Source organism: Phascolarctos cinereus, unplaced genomic scaffold (genome assembly GCF_003287225.1).
Source record: "Phascolarctos cinereus isolate Bilbo 61053 unplaced genomic scaffold, phaCin_HiC Scaffold_5;HRSCAF=322, whole genome shotgun sequence".
NCBI classification, from domain to species: Eukaryota; Metazoa; Chordata; class Mammalia; order Diprotodontia; family Phascolarctidae; genus Phascolarctos; species Phascolarctos cinereus.
This window is the reverse complement of record NW_027555958.1, coordinates 176,670,510-176,684,475: the sequence shown is the minus strand read 5'-3', so window position 1 is coordinate 176,684,475 and position 13,966 is coordinate 176,670,510. Positions and strand designations below refer to the sequence as shown.

The 13,966-nt window shown below is 40.9% G+C and overlaps 1 protein-coding gene and 2 long non-coding RNA genes across 3 annotated transcripts in view; 2 read left to right on the top strand and 1 right to left on the bottom strand.

The window, feature by feature from the left end:
* The window catches only part of RNGTT (RNA guanylyltransferase and 5'-phosphatase), a 348,213-nt gene extending 341,339 nt beyond the window's left edge, over positions 1 to 6,874 (bottom strand). Inside the window, exons 1-4 of the mRNA XM_020963066.2 lie at positions 6,246 to 6,874; positions 2,916 to 3,025; positions 857 to 960; positions 664 to 752 (exon numbers count right to left, since the gene is read on the bottom strand). Of these exons, the coding sequence (XP_020818725.1) occupies positions 664 to 752; positions 857 to 960; positions 2,916 to 3,025; positions 6,246 to 6,309 (367 nt within the window). The 5' untranslated portion in view covers positions 6,310 to 6,874. The remainder of the gene's footprint in view (positions 1 to 663; positions 753 to 856; positions 961 to 2,915; positions 3,026 to 6,245) is intronic.
* LOC110192036 (uncharacterized) lies at positions 6,667 to 9,403 on the top strand. The gene is made up of 2 exons (XR_002320064.1): positions 6,667 to 6,731; positions 7,980 to 9,403. It is a non-coding gene; the product is annotated as an uncharacterized LOC110192036 (long non-coding RNA).
* A 976-nt stretch (positions 9,404 to 10,379) lies between these two features.
* Positions 10,380 to 13,477, top strand: LOC144457916 (uncharacterized). The gene is made up of 2 exons (XR_013487519.1): positions 10,380 to 12,789; positions 13,231 to 13,477. It is a non-coding gene; the product is annotated as an uncharacterized LOC144457916 (long non-coding RNA).
* The last annotated feature ends 489 nt before the right edge of the window (positions 13,478 to 13,966 follow it).

Here is a 13,966-nt window from a genome sequence, read left to right as displayed (position 1 = left end):
AAGAGATTAGATTTGTTCTGCCTTTTCCCAAAGGGTAAAACTAACAGTGGGTTCTACCTCACCCCAGACCATCAAGCAAAGGATGCATCATCATTTGTTGGTTATGTTGTACAAATATAAAATGGATTTCATTTACTGAATATGATTGTAATACAGTACTAAGTCCTATAAATGCCAATATTTATCCAACTTGTTATTTAGCTTGTTATTTTCACCAAACATTTGAATTCTTACTCAAATGGTCATGTATATGGAGACTGGGCAATTCTCAGCTAAGAGAAACTAATTTTTCTTCAAATGTTAATCGTTTCTGACGTGAGGTTAAAGAGCTACACTGGTAAAACCTCAGTAAAACTCTTAATCACAGTAAGAGTAGCTAAAATAGAAACACCAAACTTAAAACACTAACTTATAATCATATATGAAGAAAGCTTAAAAGTGACAAATAAATGCTCTTACATAACATATTCCTAAAGTGATCTAGGTAGATTTTTTTAAAAGGCAGATTTCATACAGTTATTACTCTGTAAGGTGCCCCTCCACCCAAATCACACAGGCAAGTCAACAAACTCCCTTGTAGAAAAAGACAGATGAAGAAAGAAACATTATCATATAATGCAAAATTATAGAACAGAGAAGAATAAACAAGTTTTTCAATCATACCTATAAGTTCAGGAGGATTCTTCTCATTAAAACGTTCACATAGACGAATGAATGTATCTGTGTTCTCAGCTGTAGGGCATTCCCCATGACTAGTAACACAAAAGAAAAAAAGTTTGAAAAAAAAGAAAAGATTAAAAAATTCATTACAACCTTTTCAACTTGGAAAAAAATGGATACATTAACATTAACCTACCCTTTACACTGAAGCTTTATATACTTGATCCCTTCTTTTTCAATGTCATTTCTGTCATAAAATCTTGTAGTATTCGTCAAATCCACCAAAAGTCCCATTTTAACCTAAAAAAGGAAAAACCATATTGTGACAAGTCATTAAACAGTTGTTTTTCATTTGTTCCAAGATTTGCAGCATACTATATGCCTATAAGAGGCAGCTAGGTGGCTCAGTGGATTACAGCGCTGAGCTTTGAGTCAGGAATTCAAATCCAGCCTCAGATACTTGTTGTATCTGAGCTGTATAACCCTAGAGAAGTCATTTAATCCCGTTTGTCCTAATCCATTGGAGAAGGAAATGGCAAACCACTTCAGGATCTTTAACAAGAAAAGCCCATGGACAGAATTGGCATGCTATGGAGTCAGACACAACTGACCAACTATGCCTTTAAATGAAAACACAACCTTTGACTCATCTTACACCTGGAAAAAATCCTAGACTCACCATGTTACTGCACTATTAGGAAAAAAAATTATTCACAAGTATCTGAGGAGTGAAAGGTTAAGGACAGAAGCAGAAAGCATGGATAGACAGACATAGTGTCATAAGCAACTAGCTGATTAGCTGACTGATTATATTTAGGATCAAAATAGAATAACATTATCATTCTTTATGTATTTATCACTCATCTTGACATTTAAACAAGCCTACGAGGGTGGAATTAATAAGGGGTTAATACCACCACCATCTGGCTGTTAAGAGCAGTCCAGTCTGTCACCAACACAGGAAAAACATGAGTACTTTCCTTCTTCAGTAAATTTGCCTACTTATAATTACTCTGCACTTTCTGGAAATATAATAAACCCTCACAAAATCCTACAGTTAATATTCTTAGAAAACAGGAACAATTATAAAAATGTTTAATAGAAACGAGTAACAAATAAAAAAAACTACTATTATGGTGCTAGATATGACAAAGCTGGACGTTAACATGGAAAAAAAATTCTTTCTCTATCATACTTTTTGGCCACAACGTATTCTAATAATTTTTCACAATATACTCACAAACATACAATGTCAGGCTCCATTCTTAGCTAAAATATCTCATGTAACCTGGATAAAAATATTCCACTTCTCTCCTCATTTTGAAATCACTTAGCATATAAAATGCATTTAACAAATAAATGCATTTAACAATAATAAATAATACATTTAATTAATATTTGTAGAGTAAAAATTGAGACAGGTTACCTCTTTCATATAATGATCAACAGGAGTAATTATAATAGTAGAAGTGATATAATAATTACAACGTATACAGTTCGTTAAGGTTGGGAAAATGTTTTATATGTGATCTCACTTTACCACAACTCTATGAGGTAAGTGCTATTATTATTATTCCCATTTTACAGATGAAGAAACTGAGGATAGAGAGGTTAAGTGACTTGCTTAGGGTCAAACAGCTAGTCTAAGGCAGGATTCAAACTCAGGTCTTTCTGAATCCCAGTCTAACACTTTCTGTACTATTCCACGTAGCTGTCTCATAAATTGGGCACAAAAAACAACACAAAGGACCCAAGTACAGCAAAATAAGAGCTGCAGGCTACTCACGTAGGTAATTCCACATTACACAAGCTAGTGAGACACACAATTTTAAAATACCTTAAGTATAAATTAAATCTAGTCATTTAAAGAAAATAGGCAGTGTGGAATAGGGGCAAGAAAGCTGGCCTTAAAGATGAACTGGGTTCTAATCCTGCTTCTGACACATGCTGGCTAGGTCATATGAAACAAGGTAAGTCACTTAGCCTCTCAATTGCCCAAGCAAATAAGACTATAAGTTGCAGAGAAAGCCTTGACCTACATTAGTAAAGGGAGTTTCCTCACCCAGCAGTTCCCTATACAAATAAAACCTTAGGTTCAGCTCCTACCCTAATGAAAGGATACTAAAGTTATTTCAAAATCAGTGTACCTAAAAAATTGTATCTAATAAAGCTTCATTCCATTCTTAAAACTAATATAAAGAACAGAGAAGTGTTACAAACTGTTACCTGTATTTATATCAGAAATTTTCTTTTACCTTTAGGCTCTTCAGATAGTTGGAGAGCATACTAGGGTGGAATCGATTCTCTTCAGCAACTTGACTATCATATCTTGGTCCTAACATAGTCTTCAGAGGTAAGAACTTCCCTAAACAAAGTAAAATAGGTGACATTGCTTAATAAATGCTTATTAATTGAATGTTAAAAGATCCCAAATTAGCCTTGTAGTCTCCAAATATCTTCTAAAACAGAGGTGTCAAACACTGCCAAATGTGGTCCATAACACTCTCAAGGGCAGCTGAACCAGATTAAAATGTAATTGGAAAATAATTAAAATAAAAATACAATAGAACATTAATAATGTTAATATGTGGTTTTCTAAGTCAATATATGTCCTACAGGAATCTTTATTTTCTGTTTAGTGACTCCATTTGTATTTGAGTTTGAGGTCACTGTTCTAAAACCCATAAGGGAAAAGGCATTTTAACAAAACTTTTCATGAAGCACTTTCAATAATGCCTCTTTAAGAATACAAATAATAAATAATAATAAAAACAAAACTAAATTCTGTATCATTACAATGATCAAACTTGGTCCCAGAGAAAAGTTGAGAAAATGAACTTCTCTCCATCACAGAAGAGGGAAACTATGGGCATGAAATATTGCACGTGCTGTCAGACTGATGTACTAGTTTCGCTGAACTGCTTTATTTCAGCTGCCTTACTTTCCCAACCTCCCCTCTTATGAGAAAGTCATTGTTACAGAGAATGGTTCACTCATAGGGGAGAAGGTAAGGATACATTCAGAGGTAAATCCGATACAAAATCAAAAGAAATCCATAAAAAGGGGTTTTTAAAAGTAGCTAAGTGAAATAAAAGATGCTATCTTAGAATGTTTAGATAGTCCATAAATTAGCATTGAAATAAGCTAGCATTTGTAAAGCACTTAGCACAGTGCCTGGAACATAGTAAGAACTATATAAATTTTTATTCTCTTCCAGGGCTTCACACAGTACCTGGCACATAGAAGATACTTAATAAACGCTCCTTCATTTGACTTCTCAATGCTCAAATATTAAGAATGCAACACTGCCTCTCTCCAACTTTTAGATTCTATTCAATCAACAAACTTTCTCATTAGGTACCCTCTACTGCAAGGCATTATGCTAAGCCCTAGGGATGCAAAGAAAGTAAGTGAAACAGTATCTACCCTTTCACACTCTAATTACATTCTATTAGGAAGATACAATATGTATATAAGTAGGTAAATACATAGTATATATCAGAGTTTGTACTACTAACGGATAATAGATATAGATATAGATATGAAAGGAAATAAATACAATGTTTATATAAACTAATACAAAGAAATTACGAGAAGAGAGTACTAATGAGGCAGGGGATCAAAAAAAGCGCAATGAAGCACACCTGGGCTGAGCTATGAAGGCAGCCAGGTATTCTAAGATGAGGAGGGAGTACATTCCAAACAATAGATTTATGATCCCACAAACAGGCAAAAGATGTAATCTTGCATACAGAGAATGGCTAGTTAGTAGGCCTGTTTGAATGAAACAGAATGAAAAATAGTAAAGAAAATAATAGTGAAAAGGTAGTTAGAAGCCAGTGTCAAGCTGTGGCTTTTATATTTCATCTTGGAGGAAACAGGGGGCCATAATATTTTCTGAGTGACACAGTAAAATCTGTCTTTTAGAAATGTCAATTTGACAGTCGTGTGGAAGATGGATAGGATAAGTAAGAGACTAGAGGCAGAGAGAACAGTTACTGTACTAGTTCAAGTGAGAGGTGATGAGAGCCTCAACAGTTATAGAAGCAACATAGTAGAAAAAAGAGAATAAATGTGAGACGCTTTAGAGGTAGATAAGATTTGGCAACTTGTTTGAGAAAGTTTGAAGGACAGAGACAGTAAGTATTACTCCAAGATTGTGAGCCTGAGTGACTACAGCCATAAGTTAGTTTGAAGAATGGATGAGTTCAGGGAGAAATAGAGTAAGTAATTGAAGAAAGAAATGTTACATATATACATGTGTATATGTGGAATTGATAAACATACAAAAATCAAGAGCCATTCCTCAACAGATAAGTGGTCAAAGGATATAAATAGGCAGTTTTGAAAAGAAAGCTACAAGCAATGTAAGAATGTTCCAAATAACAAGAGAAGTGCCAAATTAAAATAACTGTTGTTTCACCCTTCAGATAGTCAAAGATAAAAGAGGAAAATGCCAAATTTCAGAGAGGTTGTGATGAAAGGTGTACAGTGAGGGTGAAATGGTCCAACCATTCTGGAAAACTTTTAAAAATTATACTTTAAAAAAAAATCAGTAAACTGAATATATCCTTTAATCCAGTGACACTACCCCTAACCCCTAAGAAGGTCAAAGGCAAGGAAAGATCTCATACACACACAAATTTTTATAGCAGTATTTTTTTTTAGAAGCAAAGAATGGGAAATAAAACAGGTGTTCATGGTTATACTTGAACAAGTATGGTAGAGGAACCAAATGGAATATTTACTGTGCTTTAAGAAATTATTAAGACTTGTTTGTATGGACTCATTTGGAGCAAATTAGTCTGAATCGGTAGAATAAATTACCCTATGAGCACAATAATATAATGTAAAACAACACAAAAGAGTCTCTAATACAGAGATCAAGGATGACTTCAGAGGGCTGATGATGATGATGCAGAATGCCTCCTATATCTCAGCACTGAGGTGGCAAACTAGGTACAGAACGAGGCTTACATTTTCTACATAACTGAAGCAATGATGCGTTCTGCCAGACTTTGTAAAGAGACGATTCTAAGGAGACGAGAAAGGAGGAATGGGGGCGGGAGAGGAAATGACAATGATGTTATGGATAAAGTGCTGGGCTACAGACTCAGAAAGACCAGGGTTCAAATCTCATCTCTGGCACTAGATAAGTGACTCTCCGAGAAACAGCAGTGCTACGAAAACCCAGAAAGAAGACAGCACACACTTGGGGGAAGGGGGAAGGGTGCGTGCGACAGACTGTCGCAAGCTCCAAGGGACTTAAGGACGTCCCGTTTAGTACGTGAAACCCCCTTAAACGGCTTCAGGAGAGCGCCGGGGTGGGAAGCCAAATAGCAAGAATCTATCTGGTTCAAAAAATAAAACCCAGTACAAGTACAAACCACCCCCATCACCCAGCCAAGGCGCTCAGAGACAGAAGCGCACCTGCTCCCCTCGTTGACACCACTCGGAAACCTCCCCGGGCCAAGGGGCCTCAAGAAGCCGTGGCTTCGGCCCCGGCAGCCGATGCCGGCTCCCAGCCCGAACGAGGACCGTCCCCGGCCGCCCGCGCCCCCCGCCGGGTGCGGCACGTTCGTTACCTGCCACGGGCTGGCCTCGCCGCGGGCAGTGCAGCCACCGCGGTGGGATCTTGTTGTGCGCCATGGCCCCGGACGCGGCGGCGGGACGGCCGGGGCCGCTGCACACCCCCCCCCCCGGGCCCGGAGCCTTTCCCCCGCCGGCCCCTCCGCCCTGAACAGCCTCTCCGCTCCGCCAGCAAGAGAGGAGGGGGGCAGGTCCCCAACTGTGCCCGCCGCCGCCGCTGCTGCCGAGAGGGCTGCTGCTCCGACGGCTGCCGCCGCCAACGCGCTGCTCCCTCAGCCCAACGTCCAGCCGCTTCCCGGCGCCACTTTCATTCAGACAGCTCTCCACAACAGCCGGCGCAACCACAATGCACCGCAACTTCCGCCGACCCTCCGCCCCGCCCCCTCTCCTTAGTCCCCTTCCGGCCAGCAGGCTTTCCTTTCCGAGGTCAGAGAAGAAAGACGGATTGCTGTGGGGAAGGAAGAGTTAAAGAGAGAGACGGGGTGGGCACGGGGGCGGGGAGGAGGGAGTGTAGGGGACCGGCCTGGAGGTCCTCGGGACGGGGAGGGGGGCGGCGACAGAATCTGAGCTTCGTTTCTTAATGTTCTAACCCCTGCTCCAATTGGACCTCCTTCCATCCTCGTTCCTCCTCCTCCCTCATCTCTCCCCCCGCTTGCCCTACTCCCTACCCCTTCCGTCTTCCCCCTTCCCTCATCCCTCCTCCTCCTCGCCCCTCCCTCTTTGCCCAACTCAGTAAGCTGGCCCGCCACGTGATTCAGGGCTGACTCAAATAGAACCGAAAGAGAAGCCCTGGGCGCTGGGCTCATTCAGCAAGCACTTGTCAAGCGCCTCCTATGGGCCAGACCCTGTCTGTGCACTGGGGATACAATGACAGACCCCGCCTTCGCGAAGCTTTGGAATATTCTTAGGGGATAAAGTACACGAGCGAATCAGTGGATCCACTTTTAATTGGTTACTCTAGCTAAGTGCTGGGACTACAGAAAGGGGCCAAAGAGTCTTTGCCCTCGAGGAGCTTACAGTCTAATAGGGAAGACGCTATACAAACAGATATATACGAAGCAAACTATATCTCGGATAAATAGGGAAAAAATAAGAAGGAAAGCCCTTCAATTGGTATTTTAGGGAGGTCAGCAGTCAGAGTGGAGGAAGGAGATCATTCCAGGCTTGGAAAACAGCCAGTGCCTAGAGATGTCTTGTTTCTGAAACAGCCAGGATCAAAGAGTATGTGTTGGGGAGTAGAAGTAAGAAGACAGAAAAGGGTAGGAGGGAGTTAGGTTTTGAAGGCTTTGAATGCTAAACAGCATTTTTATTTGCTTATGTTGGCAATAGGAAGCTACTGGTGTTTGGGGGGGGAGGTGTGACATGATCAGACCTGTGTTTTTTAGGGAAATCATTTTGGCGGCTGAATGAGAATGGATTGGAGTGGGGAGAGACTAGAGGCAGGCAGACCCACCAGCAGGCTGTTGTAATAATCAAGTCATGGGATGTTGAGGGCCTGCATTAGAGTGGTGGCAGTACCATCAGTACACATGCTGGGACTCTTAACACTTTGAGGAGTCCGGAAAGTCCTTGTAGGAGATGTCAGGACTTGAATTTAGCCTTGAAGTTAGCACCTTCTCCAGAGGGTTGTTGTGAGGAACAAGTAATCTTTGTCCAATGTACATAGTTGGAGTTTAATAAATATGTGTTTGTGTTTCCTTCCTTTTCTCCCTTCCTTTCTTATTTCCTAGGGATTACTATAGTTGGGATGGAAGGAAGAGAAGAATGAGGACAGCCCATGCTAAAATGGAGTGTTGTGTTGGGAAAACATCGAGCAGACTAATTTAGTTGGAATTTGAGTTATCTGAGGGGAAGTAATATGCAATAAGCCTATCAAGGGTGGATTAGAGCCAGAATGTGAAGGGCTCTGCCTAAGAGAAATGTGCATTGTATCTTGAAGTCAATAATCCATTGAAGGTTTTTAAGAAGATCCATGCTTTAGGAATGTCATTTGGCAAAACATGGATGATGAAGAGGAGGCAATTGAATCAGGGTGCTGGAAGACCTGTAGAGTTACAAAACTGTTGTAGTAGTCTAGGTGAGAGTTGATGCCTGAACTAGAGTACTAAATGGGGTAGGGGGTGGAGGGGAGGACTGTTACTTGTTTTGGGTTTGGTTTGGTTTTGAGGCAAAAGTCTTTGAGTATAAACCTTGACTTTATGTGTTCAACCTTGAGCAAGTCACTTCACCTAGTTTTTCATCTGTGAAAAAAGAACTCTTCAGGACCAGGAATCTGCCTCTGGGTGAGACTTGGTAGCTGTGGATGAGCTGCTCACAGGGGGCAGATCTGGAAGACCAAACAGGAGCTGAAGAAGGACTTAAATGTCAAGCTAGATGAGGCCCTGGAAGAGATATTGTGGAGCCTGACACAAATATTCGCTGAAAGTGTCCAATCAGGGCAGCTAAGTGGCACAGTGGATAGAGCACTGGCCAATAACACTTACTAGCTGTGTGACCCTATTGCCTAGCAAAAAAAAAAAAAAAGAAAGAAAGAAAGTATGCAATCTGCAGGTGAAGCCACCTTTGACTTGTCTCTCTCTGTGGCACAGAAAATGCATATATTCTCAAGAGCAGGCTAGCAGATTATAACCAACTCCTTCACGATCCTGGTTCTTCATATTGTCTTTAAAAGAGAGAAGCTGCAAATGGAACAACTACAGCTGCAGCAATTAACTCTGAGTCCTAACAGGGTCTGTCTGGAGCAGACCTACACAACCTGCGACAGCTTACGATCCCAGGTCACTTGCTGCACTCCAAAGGATTTCTGGTGCATTTTTCTGAAGGCTTTCTGACATCCTTTGGCGACCTGCAGGCAGTAGGTTGTGAAGGCCTGATCTAGAGAGATACCAAAGGCTGTACCTCCACTCCCTGGAACGAAATAAGCATGGAGAAGCCCATCTTTCAACCCTGCCTCTCACAATGTCATAATAATGATTTTTTTTTCCCTTTAGTCCTTCCACTCTGAAACAAGTTGAGTGTAAGGATGCAGACCTCTGAATTCCCCACTCACTTTGCTAAGCTGCTGCCAATCAAGGGATCCCTTTTTCCTGGAGAAACTGAAGAACTTGTCTTTGATACTGGAGGTAATATGGAGCCAATAAACCTTTGAAATCGAGTAGTAATGTAGTTGGATCTGTGCTTTAGGAATGTCATTTTGGCAGTTGTGTAAAAGATGGATTGGAGAGAGAAGAGACTTGAGATAAAAATTAATTAGGAGGCAATGACAATAGTACTGGAAAGAGGCGAGGAGGCTCTGCACCAGGTTGGTTGTGGAATGAGTGGAAAGAAGAGAGTGGATGCCAAGAGATAGAATTTATAAGATTTGGCAACTAATTGGATGTGGTAGGTAAGGGAACAGGAAAAGTAGCTTATGACTCTGAAGTGTGAATCTAGGTGACTAGGAACATGAAAATGCTGTCATGAGAAAGGGGAGAGTTTGGAGGAGGTGGGTAAAAGGGGAAAATATAATGAATTGTTTTTGACATGTTGATTTTGAAATGCTGAGACACCCAGGTGAAGATCCAGATTGAGCTCGGTGGAGAGATAAGAGGTAAAGATGTAGATTTGGGAGCCATCTACCTGGAGATAATAATTAGAGTCATGGAAGCTAATGAGATCACTAGGGGAAGAGGATATAAAAGAGAAGATATGAGGGCCCAGAATAGACCCTTGGGGGGGTGGGGGACACTTACAATCAGTGGGCTGAAGGAGAGGACATCAAAAAGGAAACTGAGAAGTATTCAGACAGGTAGGGGGAAAAAAAGAGAGAGAATAGGATCAAGAAAGCCAAGGGAAGAGAAAATATGCCCTGGGGAAATATAGGGGAAGAGCTAAAGAAAAGTCAGGAAAGATGAAAACTGAGAAAAGAATACTGATCTTAGCAATTAAGAAATCATTGGTAATCAAGGCTAAAAAAATGTCCGTTCTCAGGATCACTAATCACTGACCTGTGCCCAGGGAAGACAACAGGTAGACAAAGGCCAAAGGTAGTCAAGGAAATACAGATATCATCCACAGTTCAGGTTTTCTCAGCAAGGAGAGGACCTCTGGACTCCCATGAACCTGGATTCATGTGCTAGAGGAGGTGGGAAAGAAAATATGAGAGAGTTGAAGTTTCTTTCTCTGGCTCTGACCATACCCAATGAAACTCTTTGAAACAAAGTTTAGGTGTGGTTTCTGTCTAGGTCTCCACAAAATGTGATGACAGAGCTCTTTCTAGAAAAGGTATTCAATGTACAATAAAGTCCAGAGCAGCTCTTTATTTCCTTCACTACAGAAAATGCCTAAGATGCAAAAGACTCAAGGGTACAAGAATACAGAAAACATCCCAAATGGCTCATTATTTACATTGTATACCCCCACAAAAGATAGAGATTCTTTGTGGGACTGCTGAACAGATATTTCACAGTCACCTTATTTGACTTGCCAGCACCCAATTCAAGAATTCTTGTATTCATGAGGTAGATATCAAGGCTAAAAATGTCCATTCTCAGAATCAATAATCACTGACGTTTAAGTAAGACAACAGGTAGACAAAGGCAAAAGGTAGCCAAGGGACAGCTTAATCAAGCACATCTCCTGAAGACCCATTTGTGCTGTAAGCCTCTATTGCAGCAGGAGATGATGAGAGGAAAAAAATCCCCTCCCACTAACCCCCCTCTCCCCCAAAGTCCAATATCGTCAGCTTAATCATAGGATCACAGACTTTGAGCTGGAAGGGACCCTGGAAACCATCACATCTAACCCCCTCATTTTATATGCAGAGATTTGGGCCTACTCTCCTGACTTCTACACGCACTAGCAGTCTGCTCCCCAAAGCAAGCACAGCTGTCACCTATGGGGAGTTTGTGAGCCTGCTTCTGGAAGTGAACAATGACATATAATGGAGGGCCCTGTCCTGATTCAGAGTACATGCTGTCATTCTGTGATGGTTTCCTGTCCAGGTACTACACAGTGAAGAAAAGCCTTTTAATTTGCTAAAGATATAACAGGCTGAATCATGTGTGAAAAATATTGTAAATCTCTAAGTGGGGAGAGAGAGAGATAAGGTCTTTTATTCCCCACTTAGGCTGCTATGGTGCTGTTGGTTTTCTGTTTCTGTGATGTTTCATGCTTTCCTTCTCTTACATGAATAAGTGTGAGAGACAAGTTTGAGAGCAATCCATACCAGTTTGTGGGCTGAGCCCTGTGAAAGAGCATAGCCCTGAATGTCAAAGTGAGATTCAATCTAGCTATACATTCAATCTAGCTAGCAGCCTCATCTCAGCATAGGCATCCAGAAGAGAAGCTGGTGACATGAATGTCTAGTGCTGCAGGGGAGAAAGTGCTGGGCCTCGAATCAGGAAGACTCATCTTCCAGAGTTCAAATCTTACCAGCTATGTGACCGTCAGCAAGTTACTTAAGGCTATTTGCCTTAGTTTCTTCATTTATAAAATGAGCTGGAGAAGGAAAAGGCAAACCACTCCAGCATCTTTGCCCAGAAAACCCCAAATGGGATCAATGAAGAGTCAGGAACAACTGAATAATAACAAACAACAACTTTTAATTGAGCCCATTCTACCCAGGCACTAAGGTAGTAGAAGAGAGAGCATGCTCTTATTCAGGCTCACAAACCATTCACATGTGTGATGACTGGCCTATATGGCCAGTCCTACAGACCAGAAAACTTGAGTTCCAAAGATGATAAATAACTTGTAACAAGTCATATGGATAATAAGTGGCAAAGCTGAGATTCAAACTCAGATCCTCTGACTCCACTTTCCAGTATACTACACTGCTTTTTAAACCTCAAAAGAGGAACAGAAGCTATCACAGATCCTAAGCCTCAAGACACCAGAGGTACCAGGAGTATTTGCTTCTGAAGGTCACTTTGTGAAGCAAGCTGTCTCATAGGTGTCCCTCTTTTTTCTCCCATTCCTTTTTTATTTACACAGATGTATATACACACACACTCACATACTGCAAGGATGCAATGGATAGATATGGATGATGAATTTAATCCTAAGGATTTAATCATTACCTTAGTCTTCTTCTGCCCTTAATATTTAAAAACTGTAAGAAATCCTAGACCTGTAGGTATCAGAAGCAATATGTACCTGCAGTGACTCTGAACTAATTCATTTCAGATACCCACAAGATGGGAACCTCTATCAACTCCCCAAGCAAATTCCCTGATCAAGTTCTCCTATGTCTCTGTGATTCAAAGTCAACATCTAATGAGTTGAAAATCCTGTCTGATTTCTATCTCTCCCCTTCCTCTCATCCCTGAACACCTTAGCCTTACACTTTTATACTCGGTATTCTCTTCTGCCTTCCCATTCCAGTGGGCCCTCTGGAACATATACAGCGCACCCCCCACCCACCCACTGTTGACAAATTCCTTTTAAACTTTCATGTTACATTCTTCCCATCTTGCACTCAAGGAAACCTAGCTTCTCCAAGAAGACATGGTAGCTCTCTTGACTCCTCCAAGAAGACATGGCACCTCTTTTGTGTGAAATGTGAGTTGGGAATTGTATTCAATCAATTGGGAATCGTGTTCAGACTTGATTTTTAGCTGAGGCCTGCTATGAATCATTAAACTTGACTAGCTTGTATTAGTAGTTTGTTAAAGTTTAACTTCCCCACTCTTGTGAGCCTAAGTCTTTGTTTTGTAAGATTTCCTCTTTTCCTTGTGAGTCAAACTTCCCTATTTTTATTAGTCAGTTCTTCATTTGGACTCATAGAAAATTACAAATCTTCTGCATGATGTTAAACTAAGATATTGATGTTATCAATAGGCAATTAATCAATAAGCTTTTGTAATACCTACCCAATTAGAGAAAAGGAATGTTTACTACTAAGAGATTGTACAATTTTCCATTTCCCCATTCCCCAAAAATAGGTTCTCTGTTTCTAACCTATTTCCAACAATAATTTCCCTATTCTTGTCCTTGTTGAAGATACCCCAGGATGTTAGCCTGCCTTGTGGCAAACTGATACAACTTGTGATAAGCACCCTCTGCACCAACCAACCAGGAATCGATAACATCATATTACTTGAGATTTTCATAATTTGCCTCAGTTCTTTGTTGACTATAAGAAAGCTCTGTAAACTCTCCACAGGGTCCTTGGTTACTAAGGAACCTTGGACCTCACTTATTGGCAATTGCTAGCCTTGCTAATAAATGGAACATGCTCAAAACTTTATTGCCTCAGTTTCTCAATTGTCACATTTTTTGCACCTCTCCAAGAAAACATGATATGTCTGATACTTCTCTCATGATACCCAAAGCACTGTACTAGAGAATTCCTTTTCTTGACCATAATCTCCCATTCTTATTCTGTAAGTACTAACAATCAGTAATGCATCAGTAACTTATGGCCCAGAGCTCCCCAGTGACTATGGGCTCACATAGACCAGATCACATCCAGGCAACTTGACCACAAAGGGTCAATCTCTCTTCCTTTTGCTCATTCTCCCTCCTCCCCCACCTAGATTAATCTAGATAAATCACTAAGAGAAATCTTAGGCATAATCATGTTTAGGGTCCAAATCATGCACAGGCAGTCAACATACAATATAGTTATGATAGGGAATAGCCTTTGTTTCACCTCACTGAAAATATGTAACATACTTACAAAAGGACTTACAAAAGCACCCAAATAAACATTGAAGCACAAAGCCCCCAAATAACC